At 38.7% G+C, this 21811-nt stretch overlaps 2 protein-coding genes, 1 long non-coding RNA gene and 1 pseudogene across 4 annotated transcripts; 2 read left to right on the forward strand and 2 right to left on the reverse strand.

The window, feature by feature from the left end:
* The first annotated feature begins 138 nt into the window (after positions 1-138).
* LOC131777054 (transcription initiation factor TFIID subunit 5-like) lies at positions 139-8096 on the forward strand. 2 transcript variants are annotated; one of them, XR_009339602.2, is made up of 7 exons: positions 139-1294; positions 1448-1543; positions 1853-1911; positions 2751-2847; positions 6838-6960; positions 7274-7358; positions 7786-8096. XR_009339602.2 is itself a non-coding variant. In XM_066160284.1 (7 exons), the coding sequence occupies exons 5-7, from the start codon at positions 6927-6929 to the stop codon at positions 7913-7915; spliced, it is 249 nt and encodes an 82-aa protein (XP_066016381.1). In that variant the 5' UTR covers positions 139-1294; positions 1448-1543; positions 1853-1911; positions 2746-2847; positions 6838-6926; the 3' UTR covers positions 7916-8096. The 2 variants fall into 2 exon arrangements, 1 of the variants encoding a protein (XP_066016381.1); XM_066160284.1 differs by having other exon boundaries at positions 2746-2847.
* Positions 3059-6352, reverse strand: LOC131777022 (tripartite motif-containing protein 2-like; annotated as a pseudogene).
* A 1762-nt stretch (positions 8097-9858) lies between the features above and the next one.
* On the reverse strand, positions 9859-21405 carry LOC131776652 (uncharacterized). Its single transcript, XM_059092872.2, has 3 exons — positions 19166-21405; positions 13557-13738; positions 9859-13250 (listed from the first exon to the last, which is right to left on the reverse strand). The coding sequence occupies exons 1-3, from the start codon at positions 21403-21405 to the stop codon at positions 11002-11004; spliced, it is 4671 nt and encodes a 1556-aa protein (XP_058948855.2). The 3' UTR covers positions 9859-11001.
* LOC131776644 (uncharacterized) lies at positions 15236-16484 on the forward strand. The gene is made up of 3 exons (XR_009339548.2): positions 15236-15405; positions 15715-15799; positions 16192-16484. It is a non-coding gene; the product is annotated as an uncharacterized lncRNA (long non-coding RNA).
* Positions 21406-21811: the final 406 nt, after the last annotated feature.

A 21811-nucleotide genomic window follows, 5' to 3' on the forward strand; every position in this document is an offset into this window, starting at 1 on the left:
GGTTGAGAGAATGGTGCGAGTTGTCCGGACCAATCACAGAGCGCTGAAAAGCAAAACCAACGTCAGTCTGGATTACTTTTGACATTAAATGGAGATTTTTCGTAATTACTTTCTAAACTCGGATGCATATAACCAGCTTTTACTTTGTGGTGGAGTTTTTCGTTCCCTTGTTGTACATGTTTTTCGCGTACGCAAAGATCGCTGTAAGTTTATGGAAAAGAAGCAAAAATGAAACGATTCACAAGGCAGTTGCCAAGGCCAAAATGAAATCAACTCGGTTGATGGTCGCTGCTTTCGTAGTTTTGGTGTTCTGTAGGCCGCCAATCTTAGTATTGCAATTACTGGAGGTGTATAGAGTATTTGACAACCGATCATTTAAAAATACATTCTTAATTTCTATTTGGTGCGCAATGGCGCAGATATCCAGCTCTTCTCTAAGCCCTGTCATCTACACATTCCTGAGCCCTGAGTTTAGGACAAGCGTTCTCAAACACTGTTCCTTCTTTTGTTCTCGTCGCGTGTCTATTCGTGGTCATCAACATTGTCCTTTAGGTCGCGTGGAGCCTGTCACCTGACACAGACGAATCACTGCGGAAAATCATCAGAACATTAAGTTTTCCGCGTATGTACCCAGTGCATGTCTATTTTTGGAGTCACTTCGCAGGGGACTGAGTACAGAGAGCGACTAACGACAAGGGTTAGGCCGAAGGACTAAGACACACCACTATTTTGGCTCAGGACACGTGGAGTCTGTCATAACCTACAAATATTAGCAAGTTTGTGTACGCACTGCATGCCTACTTTTTGATTGGGCTCCGCTGACCGAGTGGGAACAACAAGCGCGCAGAGGGAGTGACTGGTGACAACAATGGAGTGCAGGGGATCCCTTCCATGTTTGCACCTTCTCCTCTTTTAGCAAAAAAAGCCTTGACTAGTCTTCTTTGCGTTTCTCACATGTATGAAATGCTCAAGATGGCCTTCCTTATTTCAATGCCGTACCTGGCCGAAAAATATTTACGTCCTTAGACCGACCAAAATCAGCTTCTTAAAAACTAAATTGGGGTTTTTAAGTGAATATCGTCTTAAATTCCAAAAAACTGTTTACCGATGGATCCAAAGAAATCTACTGAGAAGCAGGAGAGGCACGCACTGCAGGCTTTTATGAATCTTGACAAAACTGGTGCACAAGAAGACTTTAAACTTACACGGAAATGTGTAGCATCGAGAGAGGAGAATTAACAGTCAGATCTTAGGAGCAAAAGGGTTACCAGTCAGATAAGACTTGACTTTCATAGTATGTTGCCGATCCACTTTTCCTGGTTGTTTTTCGAAGACCATATTGAGAGAGGTCTTTTCTCTAACCTCCTTCTCTGAAAATATATGCCATTCAACTTTATGTCACTTGACATTGTTTTGCAGCATAATCTATTTTTGCTTGTTTCCGAAGAAGTCAGGAAGATTATCGTGAAGACGACCTTAACAAGTTGGCAGCCACAACACAGCGTGAACACATGAAAAGCAATGAGCTCATGGGAACCTTAAGGTATTGAAACAGAATTTGTCCCAAGTTGCTGGTCCCTCAAAAAACTCAATCCGCAATCCTCAATTCTCAATCTTTGATTAACCTTATTAACCCTTTCACCCCCAAGATTGAAGTATCAATTCTCCATATTGTTTGTCATACATTACTTTAATTTTAGACCAGAGAATTTAGTACTAAATCAAATGGAAAATCACCAAATTGAAAATTTTCTCTCTTCTATTTTCCTTTTTACTTGAAAATATATTGGATGATCTTGTAAGGAGAAAATCAATTGTATTTTATGGGTTTTATTTATCTTCTTTTTTTCAGGATCAACAGTAAGAATTGCTTCTTACCTTGATTCAGTGATGTACACCTTCACTCTGATGGTAAGATTTCAAGGTGTCCATTAGGCTTTGGAGATTGGATGTTATCTTAACTTTTACACAGAATTCTCTGTTTCTATACAGTATTCTCTTGCATCTTAACCCTTTAAGTCCCACTAGTGCATGACCATGCAAGACAGAATTTCTCCTTACACTAGCTGTCAATATGATATCAAGCTGACAAGTAATGAGAATAAAGAGAAATATCAGCTAGGGGATTATTGGTTGATCTAATTCCAAATTCTCCAAACTAATGTCACATAAATTATGTGGCTGACAGCAAGGAGAATGGCTAATGAAATCTTGGGAGTTAAAGGGTTTATTTCTTTATGACAACGCTGAGATGTTTTTTGATTTATTTACATAATTTATATCTAGTTCAGTTCTCCTCTCTCAGGTGGTAAATTTTTATTTTTTGCCTTTTAAATTTGATACAATATTGAGTCAGCAGGTTATAGGAAGGCTCTATTACTTGTTGCTGTTCATGAAATGAGCTTGAGTTCACCCCCCTCCCCCCCCCTTTTTATTGTACATTAAATGATTGTTGTTCTTCAGCATAAAGCAGTGTACATACACATATAAACCCTTTTCCCTTTCTTATCTGCAAGCTTTGTGGATTAACTTTTTAACCCCCTGAACTTTCCTGTCCTGGCTTCGCATAGAGTCTGGATGTAGGAATCCTATGTAGGGTATATAATGATGTGCTGAGGGACTACGTTACACTAGTAGGGTACAATGTAGTCTTCAAGCCAGGTTACAATGAAGATGAGCCAGTTATCCTTGGAAATGGAAACTGTTTGTTCATGAAACTTATTGTGAAAACATTTCTTTTCTCAGTGCAGCCAACAAAAGCAAGGTGTATATGGAATTCCACCAGAACCTGATCTTTGAGTTGTTCTCAAAGAGGAAAATGTGAAGGAAGATAAAGATAGGCCAAAAGTAAGTACATTTTGAAAATATGGAGTGGTATTTAATTTAGTGAGGGAGGTTTGCATTGTAGCTTTAGTTTTGCCATACTGTTTTTCAAATAAATTATCTTACCTGGGAATGAAAGTTGCCTCATTGTTTTGCCTCTTAAACCCTTTCACTCCCAAGATCTCAGTATTCATTCTCCTTACTATAAGCAGTACAATTGGTATGGTGTTAGTTTGGAGAATTTGGTTTTGGATCAATCAATAATCCCCAAATTGATGTTTTTCTTTTTTGTTATCACTTTTCTGCTTGATTTGCATTGGTATTGTAAGGGGAAAATCTCTCTTGGTCACTCATGAGATTAAAATAAAGCAACACTGGCAATGATAATGACGATGAAAACTTAATTAAATACAAAAGGTCAAACAGTTGAGTGACACACTTTATTTTTCAGATGATATAATTATACAAAGTCAGTTCACTTTGTTTATCAATGCCACTTATTTAGATGTGCAGAGCTTCTTATTTATTACAAAACCAGATAAATTCAAATGAATCCACTTATACTTGAAACAGTCTTATGCCCAGGCCTCCAATGGCTATGCTAAGCCCCTTATTTCATTTTTAAATATGAATGTAAGCATTATGTGGGTTCTGAGGTCATCAACATTTAAACTCTAACAAATATTTTCAATCCTAAGAATTCTGCTTACATTTCAAATCATGATTTCTGTTTTGAAATGGTAGGTTGATCCTTTCTTAAGCTAAATCTATTTTTCAGCTGATAGTTACCAATAATGTTTGTAGACAAGGTTCTGTTTTTGGCTGAAAAATTGAAAGCCATCCACTTGTTCTCTGAACTATTCATATACAAAATTGACTGATGACATGACAGCTCTTCACATGCTGATACAGCCCTTGGTTTATCAAGTTCAGTATATTTTCTGTGTTTGACTGAAACATATTAGTTTGTTAAAATAATGAATACCAGATGTATTTGAAAAGTTCTGTAAACATCATGATAACATTATCAATAGCAATATCCTTACATCAGAATGCTTTACAGGCGTACATCATGGATTTGATTAACCTTTTTTCAGTCCTACCACTCCGCCATAATTATGTGCACCAAAGAATTTCTCTTCGTTTCTTCCTTATTACTTTATTTCTATTCATTTGTTAATTTTATATAAAACTCAATTAATATATTAGTAACCAGTTGAATTTTGCTATTCTCAAGATAAGCCAAACAGTTCACCAGAGCGAACGTGGACTACTCAATTATCTGAATACAATGGTCAACAGCATCAGTAAAAACAAATCTCCCTGTACTGAGAACAGCTAGTGCATATGGATCCAGAGTAGAGAATTTTCCTAACTGTTTACCTTTTTTTTCAAACGTACCGACAAACTTTCCATTTAGTTCAAAGACGGTATTCTACCATTCCCTGAGTCACAGACCATAACTTGTCCTGACTTGTTCACTAACAAACATCTTGGAAAATTAAACTCCCCGTTCCCTGCTCCCCTCGTTCCAAACTTGTACCAAAACTTTCCATTCCTGTCAAAAACTTTGATACAAGATCACTATGGTCTGACACTATGAGATATCTTTCATACTGAATACAGTGCAAAGGAAAGGTACAAGAGACGTGCCCACCTATCTTTGTCAGAAAGTTGCCTTCAGGAGAAAATATATTTATCAGTTTGTTACCTGCGTCTGCAATAATGATATTCCCCTCACGGTCTACAGACAGGCCCATGGGATTATTAAGCTGACTATCAAGGTCTTCTTTCCCACCAAAACATCCCACGAACTCACCCTCACCGCTAAAAATTTGAATTGTATGGTTATTACAGTCTGCTACAAAAATATTGCCATTATTATGAAACGTTATTCCCCGAGGACTGATAAATTCTCCCGCATTGTTACCCTTCTTACCAAATGATCTCAAAAACTTTCCTTCACTACTGAAAATTTGAACTCTGTAGTTACTTTGATCAGTTACAGCGATCTCGTCATTAGCATTCACTGCAACCCCCCAAGGCCGAGAAAACTTTCCAACCGAAGAACCCTCCCCGCCAAAAGGTGAAACAGGTCTAAACTGAAATGGTTTGACGCGGACAATAAATTGACCGCCGTGCACACGTTCCCCGTTTACCTTTATTGCTACTTTACATCTTCCTTCATTTATTGTCAGTTATTTGCAAATCCGTTGTGCAGTCGCGTCCTTGTTCGTCAATGATCTCCACCGTTACACGGTCACCTTTATTGTAACATTGTCTTCCTTTAGAGTCCCTTGTGGTCAAAGAAAACTGTGCTTGACGATTAGTAATTGCTTCTTCAAGTCCTTTTCCTTCGGCGACTGACTGACTTGCTTTTGTTTGGTGTGCTATTTTAGCCATTCCGATTTCTTCGGCGTTTATGGTGCTTAGCATCTTTGGGTTTTCCACGAAAACTAAAACAGGAAGATTTTCCGGGTAACGGTCTTTTGGCTGGCTTTGACTAGTTTCATGAAAGATTTCCTCGAATGATTTCTTTAGCTGAACGACTTCGGCGCGTGTGCTTCGTTTTAGAATTGTATCAGCTTTTTCCAACGATGATTCGATGATCTTTATTTCACTCTCGATCTCCTTCTTTTGCGTTGCTAGAGTTTCGAGGAATATCTTCGTTTCGTCGTCTATCGCTACGATGATTTTTTGTTTCTTCGCTTCAATAGCTGCAATTAAATCATCGACAAACTTCTGCACTTGTCCCTTGATATCTTCGCTTCGTTGTGTGAATTTGGCGTAGTCTTCATTAAGTCGACCCAAAGTGTTAATCTTTGCTTGTATATCGTGCTTCTGTATTTCAATCAGTGATTTTAGTTCCATCTTTTGTCTTTCCGCCTCTTCCTCTAGGCACAATATGGCGTGACCCGTATGGTGTATCAAAACACAGCTTTGGCAGGCTGCCGTTTCGCAGTTCTTGCAGAAGTATTTAAGTTCTTCTTTCTCATGCCGCTGTTTAGAGCAGAACAAGGGTCGTTTCAACACATCCTCGTAATCCTTTTCTTGAAAGTCTTTGAGCGCTAGAACTCGGTGATCTTTATTCCTTTGAATGATGTTATGTGCAATGAGGCACTCTTCACACCAAAACATGCAACACTGGAAACAGTAAGAACTGTGGGAACTCTTCTTTGGACAGTTTCCACATCCAACATGGCTGGTTTTGCATTCTTTAATGGCCAGCACATCAATCAAGCCGTTCAGATAAAAACTGGTGGGAAGATCTTTCAGATCGCCACTATCAGGCACTTTACTAACAACTTGGCATTTCGGGCATCTGATTGTGTCTCGGCCATGGCCTGATCTGTGCCAGTGTTTCAAGCATTGCAGACAGAAACTGTGAAGACATGGGAGGTGCTTTGGATCTTTGTATATGTTAGTACACACTGGACAAGAAACTTCTTCACGAAGATTGTGGAGCAACGTTTTGATATCCATGGTTCGTCCGTCTTTTTTGAGGAGAGAGCGAGAACAGTGGCTTCAATTCTCGGAATTTGACTCGAAACAATGAAGTCTTGTGACTTTGTATTGTTTTCAAAACTTGTTTTGTTATTTGTTATGGTTGTCTTTTCCACTGCATCAGCCAATCAGGGATCCTTTTCCGTAAAGCATGTCATGGAATGCTTTGTCATGAATACTGATTCCCAAGAACGTAATTTTAACCCTCAGGTATCTGGCTACTGCTAATCTCTTCTTGCAGACAGGTCATATTGCTTTCATGCTGGCGAGAAGAGTTTGCGTTGAATCACAAGTTTTTTCTCTTCCTCTCTTCTTGTTTTGCCTTGTGTCCTTCGAGCAAAAAAATAAATTTCATATATAGCGAGCGTGCTTGCCTCTACATTTCTAAATGATACTGCGAGCCTTCAATGATTTCCCTGGTAGTTTAACTCGCGGGGTTGTAAGGGTTGCTATGTTTTAGTCGGTGACAAATTGCCTAACTTTTTGCTCTTTGTTCCATTTATTGTTTAGGCGTTGATAAGCGTATTCTAGTTTGGGATCTCGCAGAGAGGACATTATTGACAGAGCTAAAAGGACACTCAGACACAGTGTACTCTTTGATGTTTAGCAGAGATGGGAATTTGCTGGCCTCAGGTTTGCTTTGCTTCTGCTTTGAATGAAGTCAAAGGAAAAAAGAATAAAAGTAATAAAGCCTCACGTAAACTTTGCAAGTTAGGTAATGACTTCTTTGGATTATCCAAGTTATAGTTTTTATGTTATTTTTGTGGGTAGTGCACTGTAAGTATATTACCCACCTTGCCTTTGGCTGTGAGTGAATGAGTGAGTGTTAGAGTGTAGGTCTGCAATACATGCGTGAATTTTGAGTTAACAGTTAAAAGCACGTCGCTGTTTTCATCTTTGCTTCACAGCAGGAAAGCAGTTGTACATATTTATTTTTTGCTTCCAGGTGGAGTAGATAACTGTGTAAAGCTGTGGAACGCTCGCTCCATTTGTAATCCTGATGATGACGACGATGAAGGAACAGACCCGAAGTAAGTGTTACAGCTTTATCTCTCAGTCTATCATTACATTTCGTGGCTTGATTACTGTAAGCTCGAGCTATTGCGCCTGCTAGATCGTTCTCCGTCGACGTATACGTAAGTGTGAGTCAAGATGCAAGAAATGAAACGTGATAAATAATCAGTCAATATGTAATTTTGTCAAAAGAATCTGAGTTTGGGTAAAAGTGCGAGTAGAATTTAGCACGTTAATTTTGTGGATGAAGGAAAACCGGAAAAAGCCCCAAGGGTGTGCATGGTCCACAAGTGACGTCAGGTCTGAGGGACGAACCCAGGCCAGCGCGGTAGGAGGCGGATGCTCTCACCACTGCGCCATCTCAGTTCCCTTGAAATATTTTGTTTGATATCTTTTTTTTTTTTTTTTTTTTTTTTAATATGTATGTATTTTTCTTTGTCTTAGCCACGCGTCTACAAAAAGCAACACATTTGAAGTACCCAACCAAGAGGACTCCAGTGCACTGTTTACACTTCACGCTAAGAAATCTGTTATTAGCGTCAGGACCTTTCACAGCTGCATCATGAGGGCGTAGATGAGGGTAGGAGTCCAAGGGTGCTTTTGACCTCCTTGACCAGGACCCAATTCTCCCCCCTCCCTCTTCCCCTACCCCGTCCTAGCGCACAACTGAAAAATTCTCCTCCGTCCATGTCAATGGGGCAAGACTATAGCTGCATTATGCTATACTTGTAAATACTGTATAAACACAAATTTTGTAAATTAAAATCATTTATAAGCTTCAAAGAATGTATCACTTCATTCATTTTCCCTTGGTTTTTCTCTAAACGATGGCCGCATTCTTATGAAAAAATGGAATTTTTTCTTTTTGATGCTTCCAAACAGTTGAATAACACCAAATAAGGAGATCTGATGAGAAAAAATCTCTTGTAGCTGCTTTTGAGTCCAGTCATTTTTCTTGCAATCATCCACATCATGCAAAGCTTCGGTACTCGTCAACTATACCTCTGCGGCGGCCATTTTCAACAGTTTGACTGCTATTGCGTGGGACCGACACAGAAACGCATTACGGTCTTTTCATAGCTTCAGCCAGAAAATTGAAGACATACCAACTTTTGGTTGCCTCGATTTGGTGTTTCACCCTCATAAATTCTCTCCCGTTTTTTTTTCTTTTTTTTTCAGTGTTAAGAGCCTCTCTCGTGTAATTTTCTCCAAAAAACAATGGCACTGAAAGTTGTAGAGATTATAGCTACTGCACGCTAGCTGGAGACTGGAAAGATTAGCTTACGAAAACCTTTTACTTTGTGGTGGAGTTTTTCGTTCCTTTGTTGTACAATGAAATAATTCACAAGACAGTTGCCAAGGCCAAAATGAAATTAAGTCGGTCGATAGTCGCTGCTGTCGTAATTTTTTTTTGTTCTGCTGAGCGCCAATCTTAGTATCGCAATTACTGGAGGTGTATAGAGTATTTGACAATCAATCATTTAAAAATGCATTGTTAATTTCTATTTGGTGCGCAATGGCGCAGATATCCAGCTCTTCTCTAAGCCCTGTCATCTACGCATTCCTGAGCCCTGAACTTAGGAAAAGCCTTCTCAAACACTGTTACTTCTGTTGTTCTCATCGCGTGTCTACTGGCGGTCGTCAACATTGTCCTTTAAGTCGCGTAGAGCCTGTCATCTGACACGGACAAATCACAGCGGAAAATCATCAGAACATCAAGTTTTCCGCGTACGTACCTAGTGCATGTCTATTTTTGGAGTTACTTCGCAGGGGCTGAGTACAGAGAGCGACTAGCGACAATTGTAAGGCCCCTAGGGACTGAGACATGCCACTATTTTGGCTCAGGACAATTGGAGTTTGTCATAAACTACAAATATTAACAAGTTTGTGTACGCCTGCATGTCTACTTTTTGATTGGGCTCCGCTGACCAAGTGGGAACAACAGGCGCGCAGTGGGAGTGACTAGTGATAACAGTCAAGTACAGAGGACCAGAGGGGACCAAGGAACAGGAACGGAACAAGTTCTAGACTCACTTCATCGTTTGCACCATGTTAGTTTAATTTAGTGAGGAAGGTATTGCAGTGTAGCTTTAGTTTTGCTATACTACGTTTTTCAAATAAATAATCTTACCTGAGAATGAAAGTTGCCTATGTTATGCTCTTAAACCCTTTCACTCCTAAGATCTCATTACTCTTTCTCCTTACTGTTTGCAGCACAATAAGTATGGTGTTAGTTTGGAGAATTTGGTTTTCGATCAAATAATAATCTCCAAATTGATGTTTTTCTTTTTCTTTTTTCTTTTTTCTTTTTTCTTATCACTTGCCTGCTTGACTTTTGCACTGGTATTGTAAGGAGAACATCTGTCTTGGTCACTCATGAGATTGAAATAGACATGCAATCATAATAAAGTAATACTGGCAATAATAATGATGATGAAAACTTCATTAAATACAAAAGGTCAAACAGTTCAGTGACACACTTTATTTTTTCAGACAATATGATATTACAGAGTCAGTTCACTTTCTCTATCAATGCAACTTAATTATCTACACGTGCAGAGCTTCTTATTTACTACAACTCCAGATAAATTAAAATGAATTCACTGTATTTGAAACAGTCTTATGCCCAGGCCTCCAATTGCCAAGCCCTTCATTCCAGTTTTATATATGAATGTAAGCATTATGTGAGTTCTGAGATCATTAACATGTAAACTCTTACAAATATGTTCAATCCTAGGAATTGTGCTCACATTTCAAAGTACAAAATAATGATAATGATTTCCATTTTGAAATGGCAGGCTAATCCTTTCTTAAGTTACATTTTTTTTTAGCTGATAGTTACTGATAATGTCTGTAGACAAGGTTCTGTTTTTGGCTGAAATATTGAAAGTCATCTGCATGGTTTCTGAACCATTCATGGCAAAATGCACCAATCACTTGGCTGCACTTCACATGCTGATACAGCCCTTGGTTTATCAAGTTCAATATATTTTCTGTGTTTATTTGACTGGCAAAACATATTAGTTTGATTCAGTCAACACTTGAAGTTCTTAATCAAAAATTCTCTTCCCTTAAAATACTTACTATATACAGAAATCTCAGTACCACTGTTATTTCTAAAATCTCAAGACATATACAAAGTACACAACTAAAGTAGGGTTTAAAGTTCTTTCTACAACTTATATGATCTACAAAAAATCTACAATTTACAACTACACTGTAACTTGCTCACAGATTTTCAAATCTCTATTCCACTTAAAAAATGAAAAATGTACAACATCAGAAGTGACTGTAATTTTTTGTTGTTATAATTGTACATGAGCCAAATCACAATGAATAACCACAACCTTTCATTTGTTAAAAGAATGAATACCAAATGTTTTTAAAAGTTCTGTAGACATAACATTCTTAGTAGCAATACGCTTACATTGGAATGCTTCACGGGCGAACGAAATGGATTTGATTAACCTTTTTTCAGTCCTACCACTCTGCCAAAAATCAACAGATATGTGCACCAAAGAATTTCTTTTCATTTCTTCCTTATTACTTTATTTCTGTTTTATTTTTTTTTTTTTTACAGAATTCAACTAATTTATGTCGAAAGTCGTTGAATTTCACTTAATAATAATAAGCCAAACCGATCACCAGAGCGAATGTGGACTACTCAATTATCTGAATACGATGGTTAGTACCATCAGCAACAACAAATCTCCCTGTACTGAGAACAGCTAGTGCACCTGAATTACTGAATTGTCCTAAACTTTTTCCTCGTGTTCCAAACTTACCAAGAAACTTCCCATTCAGTTCAAAGACTTGTATTCTACAATTGCCTGAGTCACAGACCATAAGTTTTTCTGACTTGTTCACTGACAGACATCTTGGAACGGTAAACTCCCCATCCCCAGTTCCCTTCTTTCCAAACTCGTACTGAAAATGTCCATTCCTGTCAAAAACTCTGATACAATGAACTTTATGGTCTGACACTATGAGATATCTATCGTACTGAATACAGTGGATAGGAAGAGTAAAAGAGCCCTCCACACCTATCTTCATTAGAAACTTTCCATCAGGAGAAAATATCTTGATCAGTTTGTTACCTGCGTCTGCAACAATTATATTCCCCTCACTGTCTACAGACAGACCCATGGGACTACTAAGCTGACTATCAAGTCTTCCTGCTCCACCAAAACGTCCCACGAACTCACCCTCACCGCTAAAAATCTGAATTCTATCATTGAAACTGTCAGCTACAAAAATATTTCCATTATTATGAAATGTTATTCCCCGAGGATAGTTGAATTCTCCGACCATGTCACCCTTCTTACCAAATGATCTTAAAAACTCTCCTTCACTACTGAAAATTTGAACTCTGTGGTTGTTTTGATCAGTTACTGCAATCTCGTCGTTAGCGTTCACTGCAACCCCCCAAGGCCAATTAAAATTTCCAACCGAAGAACCCCATTCACCAAAAGATAAAACAGGTCTAAGCTGAAATGGTTTAACACGGACAATAAACTGACTGCCGTGCACAAGTTCCCCGTTTACCTTTATCGTCGCTTTGCATCTTCCTTCTTTTCTTGCAGAATAACTGATTTTATAGAGTCCATCTTTATTGTCAATTATTTGCAATATCTCTGCGCAGTCGCGTCCTTGTTCGTCAATGATCTCCACCGTTACATGATCACCTTCATTGTAACACTGTCTTCCTTTAGAGTCCCTTGTGGTCAAAGAAAAGTGTGTTTCATGGTTAGCAATTGCTTCTTCAAGTCCTTTTCCTTCAGCAACTGACTGACTTGCTTTTGTTTGGTGTGCTATTTTAACCATTCCAATTTCCTCGGCGTTTATAGTACTGAGCATCTTTGGGTTTTCCACGAAAGCTAAAACAGGACGCTTTTCCGGGTAACGGTCTTGTGGCTGGCTTTGATTAGTTCCCTTAAAGATTTCCTCGAATGATTTCTTTAGTTGAACGACTTCGGCGTGTGTGCTTCGTTTTAGAATTGTATCAGCTTTTTCCAGCGATGATTCGATGATCTTTATTTCACTCTCGATCTCTGTCTTTTGCGTTGTTAGAGTTCCGAGAAATCTCTTCGTTTCCTCGTCCGCCGCTAAGATGATATTTTGTTTCTTCGCTTCAATAGTTGCAATTAAATTATCCACAAACGTCTGCACTTGTTTCTTGATGTCTTCGCTTTGTTGTATCAATTTGGCGCAGTCTTCATTCAGTCGACCCAAAGTATTAATCTTTGCTTGTAAATCTTTCTTCTGTATTTCAATCAGTGATTTTAGTTCCATCTTTTGTCTTTCCGCTTCTTCCTCTAGGTGCAACATGGCGTGACCCGTATGATGTATCAAAACACAGCTTTGGCAAGCTGCCGTCTCGCAGTTCTTGCAGAAGTATTTAAGTTCTTCTTTCTCATGACGCTGTTTAGAGCAGAACGAGGGTCGTTTCAACACATCCTCGTAATCCTTTTCTTGAAAGTCTCTTAGCGCTAGAACACGGTGATCCTTATTGCTTTGAATGATGTTATGTGCAATGAGGCACTCTTCACACCAAAACATGCAACACTGGAAACAGTAAGAACTGTGGGAACTCTTCTTTGGACAGTTTGCACATCCAACATGGCTGGTTTTGCATTCTTTAATGGCCAGCACATCAATGAAGCCGTTCAAATAAAAACTGGTGGGAAGATCTTTCAGATCGCCACTATCAGGCACTTTGCTAACAGCTTGGCATTTCGGGCATCTGATTGTGTCTCGTCCGTGACTTGATCTGTGCCAGTGTTTCAAGCATTGCAGACAGAAACTGTGAAGACATGGGAGGTGCTTTGGATCTGTGTATATGTTAGTACACACTGGACAAGAAACTTCTTCACGAAGATTGTGAAGCAACGTTTTGATATCCATGGTTGGTCCGTCGTTTTTTGAGGAGAGAGCGAGAATAGTGGCTTAAATTCTAGGAAATTGATTCGAAACAATGAAGTCACGTGACTTTGTTTTCATCTTTTTAAAGCCTTTTTCGGAATTTGTTTTGGTTGCTTTTCCACTGCATCAGCCAATCAGGGATCCTTGTCTCTAAAGTATGTCATGGAATGGTTTTTCATAAATACTGATTCCCAAGAATAAAACCCACATTTGGCTACTGCTTATCTCTTCTTGTAGACAGCTCTTATTACTTTCATCCTGGCGAGAAGAGTTTTCCGTAAATCACAAGTTTTTTTTGCCCTTTGTCCTTCGCGTTACGACGCCGGACGCATCTAATCTTTTGCTCTCTTTCACGTTTGTAGAAAAAGAAACTGAAGAAAGATTCCCATGGTCCAGGTAAAGTTGAAAGAGCAATCTCTGTCTTTTGTTTTTTTCCTGTTTGTGTATTTTGGGGTTGCTAAAAGGGCATTCACTTCTTAAGTGAGTGACGTAGATTTCTTGTTAATTGAGTAATGTGGGTGTCAAAGGGTGAAAGCGGGCCTCATTTACAGGCGCCTCTTCTTCTCGCTCTCCGGAGGTAAGAAGTGAGAGTGCTGGAAACTGGAAACTACGTTGTTGTCCATTTCGGCCTTTGTGAGGCTGGGAAGGGAGGGGTGGGTGACTGCCTCTATTTTTTTTTTTTTTAGCGCGTGTATCTCATTCAAATAAGTGGCGTTCATATGCTCAGAATGTTTTGATAAGCTTGCATAACTTTTACCTTATTTATTACATGATTTTTTATTTACGGGCCATAAGAAAGCTACTGTTCTTTTTTTTTTTTTTTTGGGCAAGAAGAAGCAGGAATACAGTTCAAACACTCCGCCTTTGAACCGCCAGATTCCCTTCCCTGACATGTAGGTCATTTCCGCTTTTTAACCCAGAGTTCAGCAAATACTGCGCTTTCGTCATGGCAAAAAAGAAAAGATTTGCCATCCTTTGCTTAGTTTGCCGAGGTTAATTAGGCGTTGGCCTCAGCCGGTTTGCAGACAAGAAAAGCATGAGGAAAAACGATTATATATAGTTCCTTTATTTCTATGCCACTTCCGATTACGCAAAGCCCCCTCCCTCCCCTCCCTCTCCGAATTTGTCTTGTTACTAGAAAGTACCAGACACTAGATTGTTGTATAACCGGGTTTTCGTTTGCGGCAAAAGGTGACGCAATAATGAAAGCGAAAAAAATTTTATGGTAAGCTGGACATGCTGTTCAAGTCTTCTTTCTTCTCACACTGTTTTCGGCTCTTTTTTGGGGGAATGTCTTGCAATATTTGAAATAAGGCCTTATTTCTCAACTGCTTAAGTTGAGTATATACTGCGATGATCTTCATTTGCTTAAAATGTATTTTCCGCAGTACAAATATATGACTTTCATGTATTCTTATCACACCTTCTCCATCTACGGGTATATAACGAACTCACAATTGACCAGCTCCCAGTTGGCTTGATAGCTCAGTTGGTTAGAGCGCTGCACCGGTATCGCAGAGGTCATGGGTTCGATTCCCGTTCAGGCCTGAATTTTTTTCAGGCCTTATTTCTCAACTGCTTAAGTTGAGTATATACTGCGATGATCTTCATTTGCTTAAAATGTATTTTCCGCAGTACAAATATATGACTTTCATGTATTCTTATCACACCTTCTCCATCTACGGGTATATAACGAACTCACAATTGACCAGCTCCCAGTTGGCTTGATAGCTCAGTTGGTTAGAGCGCTGCACCGGTATCGCAGAGGTCATGGGTTCGATTCCCGTTCAGGCCTGAATTTTTTTCAGGCCTTATTTCTCAACTGCTTAAGTTGAGTATATACTGCGATGATCTTCATTTGCTTAAAACTCTTTATGCTATTGTTAGAAAAAAATTACACATTACGTGCGTATGTTATAAGCTGGATGAGCGGCATTGGTCAGTTTCTTTCTCAACTGTTTTATTTGTTGTTCTTCCACGAAAATCCTGTCGTTTTTATCATTGATTCCTTTTTGTAAAGTTTAGGCGTTGATAAGCGTATTTGGGATCTCTCAGAGGGGACATTATTGACAGAGCTAAAAGGACACTCAGACACTGTGTACTCTTTGATGTTTAGCAGAGATGGGAATTTGCTGGCCTCAGGTTTGTTTTGCTTCTGCTTCGAATGAAGTCAAATGAAAAAAGAATAAAAGTAGTAAAGCCTCTCATCATCTTTGTAAGTTAAGTAATGACTTCTTTGGCTTATCCAAGTTATAGTTTTCATGTTTTTTATGGGTAGTGCGCTGTAAGTACATTACCCACATTGCCGTAGGCTGAGTGAATAAGGGAGTGTGAGAGTGTAGGTCTGCAATACATGCGTGAAGTTTGAGTTAATAGTTAAAAGCACGTCGCTGTTTTCATCTTTGCTTCACAGCAGGAAAGCAGTTGCACATATTTACTCTTTGCTTCCAGGTGGAGTAGATAACTGTGTAAAGCTGTGGAACGCTCGCTCTATTTGTAATCCTGATGATGACGACGATGAAGGAACAGACCCGAAGTAAGTGTTACAGCTTTATCCCTCAGTGTATGATTACATTTCGTGTCTTGATTACTGTAAGCTCGAGTTGTTGCGCCTGTTAGATCGTTCTGCGCCGACGTAAGTGTGAGTCAAAATGCAAGAAATGAAACGCGATAAAATAAAACCAGTCAATATGTAATTTTGTCAAAAGCCCGAGTGGAATTTTGCATGTTAATTTTGTGTATGGATGAAAACCGGAAAAAGCCCCGAGGGTGTGCACGGTCCACATGTGACGTCAAGTCTGAGGAACGAACCCAGGCCAGCGCGGTAGGAGGCGGATGCTCTCACCACCGCGTCATCCCAGTTCCCTTTAAATATTTTGTTTGATTCTTTTTTTTTTTTAATATCTATGTATTTTTTATTTGTCTCAGCCGCGCATCAAAAGCAACACATTTGAAATGGGTTCCTACCCAACCAAGAGGACTCCAGTGCACTGTTTACACTTCACGCTAAGAAATCTGTTATTATGTCAGGACCTTTCACAGCCTCATCATGAGGGCGTAATTGAGGGTAGGAGTCCAAGAATGCTTTTGACCTCCTTTACTAGGACCCAATTCTCCCCCCTCCCTCTCCCCCTCTCCCGTCTTAGCACACAACTGAAAAATTCTCCTCCGTCCATGTCAATGGGACAAGACTATAGCTGCATTATTCTGTACTTGTAAATACTGTATAAACACAAATTTTGTACATTAAAAATCATTTATAAGTTTCAAAGAAAGTATCACTTCATTCATTTTTTTTCGTTTTTCTCCAAAAAACACTGAAACCTCGTGAAAAGATGGATATTTCTTTTTATGGATGGGAGTAGGAGGTTTCTAAAAAGTTAAAACACACCAAATAATGAGATTTGATGAGAAATCATCTCTTGTAGGTGCTTTTAATTCCCAAAAAACAGTTTGATGAGTTTGTTGATTTGGAAGCGCAGGAAAAACGCAGATGGCCAAGTCGCGATTTGTTCTTGTTTTGCATCTGATTGGTTGAGAGAATGGTGCGAGTTTTCCAGACCAATCACAGAACGCTGAAAGACAAAACCTACGTCAGTCTGGATTACTTTTGACACTTAATAGAGATTTGTTTTAATGGCTTGCTAGACTTGGATGCATATAACGAGCTCACCAGAAAAGGTAATTTGGTTTTATCAACTGAGTTGCTAATATAAATTGGCCACCGTTTAAAAGACTTTCTAAAGCTGACGTTACTGATGAAGGGTGAACGCACGAAACTCTTTACGTTGTCCGAATTACATTGTCAACTCAGTTGATAAAACCAAATTATCTTGTACTACCACCAACCAACGCAGCACCACGGTTTGTTCAGGAGCTTACCCCTTTTATTACAAGAAAAAGCTCTGGCCTTACTGTGGTCCTATTTTCTAATAGGATTTTTACATTTCACATTTACAACTTCCAGTCAACAATGAGCTAAACTATTTTATCGAATTTTACGAAAAAAAAGACAAAAGGAAAATCTGCGTAAATTTTGACAAGTATTTCATTTTTTGACAAAATTAACGCGCAAAATCATTGATTTTCCGCCTGCAGTCTGATGGGTTTTGTTCAATGAAGGCCTTAAAATGATTAAGTCTGTTGTTTTAGATGCGCAATAAAATGCAGGTACATTATTGAAAAGAAAATAATAATTTTGACTTAAAATTGTAAATTGATGGGCTTTTTTTTAAATTAATTTCTTTGCTTGCAAGCTTTCCGTCCTACTCTGTGATAGGTTTTTTAAAATTTATTTCTTTGCTTACAAGCTTTCAGTCTTCTCTGTACTATCACGTTTGAAGAACTTTGAAGGTGATAAACTGTCAGTGTTGAAAGACAACTGCGTTAAGAGTTCAAAGATTAACGATCTTTTACAAAGAAAAGAATCAAACGTTAGCAAACTGGTCATAGCCCATATCGCTTATTCTTCCCAAACGCATCTTAATCGTGCAAGCCGGCTTTACTCGATGGCCGCTCATCATCTATTACGTGTTGCTTTTCTCAGGTTCTGTTTTAAACTCTGTAGTTATTTACGTCATACTTCGAAGTGATAAGGCACGGCGAAATATTTTAAGCGTATTCTAGTATGGGATCTCCCAGAGGGGACATTATTGACAGAGCTAAAAGGACACTCAGACTTTGCTTCCAGGTGGAGTAGATAACTTTGTAAAGCTGTGGAACGCTCGCTCCATTTGTAATCCTGATGATGACGACGATGAAGGAACGGACCCGAAGAAAGTGTTACAGCTTTATCCCTCAGTGTACAATTACATTTCGTGTAATTGTGATAACAGTACTGCAACGAGACAAATGAAGAAACACTCGCAAATTTCATTGAATTAGATAGCAGCGAATCCAAGTTTTGCATGAAAGTCGATGCATACGGAATATTCATATGGGTCATGTGGCAATGCTGCATTTGAAGTAAAGAAGTTTATGTTTTGTTTAAGTCGCTATTTGAAATTAATTTGAATCAGATGACTATAAACTCACTCTGTAAAAACTTACAAATATTAAGAAGTCTGCTTACGTTCCAAAGTACAAAATAATGATAATGATTTCCAGTTTGGAATGGCAGGTTAATCCTTTCTTGAGTTAAATCTATTTTTCATCTGATAGCTACTGATAATATTTAAGGACAAGGTTCTGTTTTTGGCTGAAAAATTGAAAGCCATCCACATGTTCTCTGAATTATTCATATAAAAAAATAACCGCAATAACTTGGCCACTCTTCACATGCTGATACAGCCCTTGGTTTATCAAGTTTAATGTATTTTCTGTGTTTGACTGCACATATTAGTTTGATTCAGTCAAACCTGAACCTCTTACTCAAAATTCTCTTCACCTAAAATACTTACTATATACAGAAATCCTATGTCCTTGTTATTTCTAAGACCTCAAGGCACTTACAAAATACACCACTAAAAAAGGGTTTAAAGTTCTTTGAGAGAACCTTTCTACAACTTAACATTTACTAACAATTTGCTAACAGATTTTCAAATCTTAATTCCACTTTAAGTGAAAACACTTTTGCATAATGAATAACACAACCTTTCGTTTGTTAAAATAATGAATACCAAATGTTTTGAAAAGTTATGTAGACATAACATTCTCAGTAACAATGCGCTCAGAATGCTTCACAGGTGTACATATTGGGTTTGATTAACCTTTCTTCAGTCCTACCACTCCGCTAAAAATTTACGGATATGTGCACCAAAGAATTTATTTTCATTTCTCCCTACTTTGTTTACCTCCATTTGTTAATTTTATATATAACTCAATTAATTTATGTAGAAAGCGGTTGAATTTCTTTCTGCTTAAAGTAAGCCAAACAGTTCACCAGACAGAGAATCTGTACTACTCAATTAACTGAATACGATGGTTACGAGCATCAGTAACAACAAATCTCCCCGTACTGAGAACAGCTAATGCACGAGGAGTTATCAACTCTCCTAAATGATTACTCTTTGTTCCAAACTTACCTACAAAATTTCCATTCAGTTTAAAGACTTGTATTCTATAATTGTTTGAGTCACAGACCATAAGTTGCCCTGACTTGTTCACTAACAAAGATCTTGGATAATTAAACTCCCCGTCTTTTTCTCCCGGCTCTCCAAACTTGTACTGAAACTTTCCATTCCTGTCAAAAACTTTGATACAGTTATCACTATGGTCTGACACTATGAGATATCTGTCATACTGAATACAGTGGATAGGAAAAGAAAAAGAGCCCTTCTCACCTATCCTCCTTAGAAACTTTCCATCAGGAGAAAATATCTTTATAAGTTTTTTACCTACGTCTGCAACAATGATATTCCCCTCACTGTCTACAGACAGACCCGAGGGAATATCAAGCTCACTGTCAACGTTTCCTTTCCCACCAAAACTTCCCACGAACTCACCCTCACCACTAAAAATCTGAATTCTATGATTTAAGCTGTCTGCTACAAAAATATTTCCATTATTGTGAAATGTAATTCCCCGAGGATTGTTGAATTCTCCGACAATGTCACCCTTCTTACCAAATGATCTTAAAAACTTTCCTTCACTACTGAAAATTTGAACTCTGTGGTTGCTTTGATCAGTTACAGCGATCTCGTCGTTAGCGTTCACTGCAACCCCCCAAGGCCCATTAAACTTTCCAACCGACAAACCCCGTTCTCCAAAAGCTGAAACAGGTCTTAAGTGAAATGGTTTTACGAGGACAATAAATTGACTTCCGTGCACATGTATCCCGTTTACCTTTATCGCCACTTTACATCTTCCTTCATTTCTAGGAGAATATATGATTTTATAGAATCCATCCTTATTGTCAACTATTTGCAATTCCGTTGCGCAGTCGCGTCCTTGTTCGTCAATGATCTCCACCGTTACATGGTCGCCTTCATTGTAACACTGTCTTCCTTTATAGTCCCTTGTGGTCAAAGAAAAGTGTGCTTGACGGTTAGCAATTGCTTCTTCAAGTCCTTTTCCTTCAGCAACTGACTGACTTGCTGTTGTTTGGTGTGCTATTTGCAACATTCCGATTTCTTCGGCGTTTATATTGCTTAGCATCTTTAGGTTTTCCACGAAAGCCAAAACAGGAAGCTTTTCCGGGTAACGGTCTTTTGGCTGGCTTTGATTAATTCCTGGAAAGATTTCCTCAAATGATTTCTTTAGTTGAACGACTTGGGCGGGTGTGCTTCGTTTTAGAATTGTATCAGCTTTTTCCAGCGATGATTCGATGATCTTTACTTCACTCTCGATCTCCGTCTTTTGCGTTGTTAGAGTTTCGATAAATCTTTTCGTTTCATCGTCCGCCGTTGCAATGATATTTTGTTTCTTCGCTTCAATAGTTGCAATTAAATTGTCCACAAACGTCTGCACTTGTCTCTTGATGTCTTCGTTTTGTTGTATCAATTTTGCGTAATCTTCATCGAGTCGACCCAAAGCGTTAATCTTTGCTTGTAAATCGTTCTTCTGTATTTCAACCAGTGATTTCAGTTCCATCTTTTGTCTTTCCGCTTCTTCCTCAAGGTGCAATATGGCGTGATCCGCATGATCTATCACAACACAGCTTTGGCAAGCTGCCGTTTCGCAGTTCTTGCAGAAATATTTAAGTTCTTCTTTCTCGTGCAGCTGTTTAGAGCAGAACAAGGGTCGTTTCAACATGTCCTCGTAATCCTTTTCCTGAAAGTCTATGAGCGCTAGAACACAGTGATCTTTATAGCTTCGAATGATGTTATGTGCAACGAGGCACTCTTCACACCAAAACATGCAACACTGGAAACAGTAAGAACTCTCGGAGCTCTTCTTTTGACAGTTTCCACATCCAGCTTGACTGGTTTTGCATTCTCTAATGGCCAGCACGTCAATCAAGGCGTTCAAATGAACACTGGTGGGAAGATCTGCCAGATCACCACTACCAGGCACTCTGCTAACAAGTTGGCATTTCGGGCAAGTGATTGTGTCTCGACCATGGCTTGATCTGTGCCAGTGTTTCAAGCATTGCAGGCAGAAACTGTGACGACATGGGAGGTGTTTTGGTTCTGTGTATATGTTAGTGCACACTGGACAAGAAACTTCTTCACGAAGATTGTGAGGCAACGTTGTGATATCCATGGTTCGTCTGTCTTTTTGAGGAGACAGCGAGAATTTCGGAATTTGACCCAAAACAATGAAGTCTTGTGACTTTGTTTTATTTTTCAAAGCTTTTTTGGAATTTTGTTATGGTTATCTTTTCAATTGCATCAGCTAATCAGGGATCCTTGTCTCAAAATGAAAAGCCATCCGCATGTTCTCCGAACTACTCATGCAAAATTAACCAATGACTTGGCCGCTCTTCACATGCTGATACAGCTGCTAGTTAATTAAGTTCGATGTATTATCTGTATTTGATAGAAAAATATTAGTTTGATTCAGTCAACACTTGAATCTCTTATTCAAGAATTCTCTTACCTAAAATACTTATTATATACAGAAATCCTAAAGTTCCCTTATTATTTTCTAAGATCTCAAGACACTTACA

This window comes from Pocillopora verrucosa, chromosome 13 (genome assembly GCF_036669915.1).
Source record: "Pocillopora verrucosa isolate sample1 chromosome 13, ASM3666991v2, whole genome shotgun sequence".
Lineage (NCBI taxonomy): Eukaryota > Metazoa > Cnidaria > Anthozoa > Scleractinia > Pocilloporidae > Pocillopora > Pocillopora verrucosa.

What these genes read in the sequence shown, in the direction of transcription:
- LOC131777054 (XM_066160284.1), top strand. Translation starts at nt 6,927, where the DNA reads ATGTTTAGCAGAGATGGGAATTTGCTGGCCTCAG. An exon ending in TGGGAATTTGCTGGCCTCAG is followed by an intron (nt 6,961 to 7,273) that starts GTTTGCTTTGCT and finishes TTTTGCTTCCAG; the next exon opens with GTGGAGTAGATAACTGTGTA. An exon ending in GATGAAGGAACAGACCCGAA is followed by an intron (nt 7,359 to 7,785) that starts GTAAGTGTTACA and finishes TCTTTGTCTTAG; the next exon opens with CCACGCGTCTACAAAAAGCA.
- LOC131776652 (XM_059092872.2), bottom strand. Translation starts at nt 21,405, where the DNA reads ATGGATATCACAACGTTGCCTCACAATCTTCGTGAAGAAGTTTCTTGT. An exon ending in CATCGTATTCAGTTAATTGA is followed by an intron (nt 13,739 to 19,165) that starts GTAGTACAGATT and finishes CACTCACTTAAG; the next exon opens with AAGTGAATGCCCTTTTAGCA. An exon ending in GCGAAGGACAAAGGGCAAAA is followed by an intron (nt 13,251 to 13,556) that starts AAAACTTGTGAT and finishes AAAACGACGGAC; the next exon opens with CAACCATGGATATCAAAACG.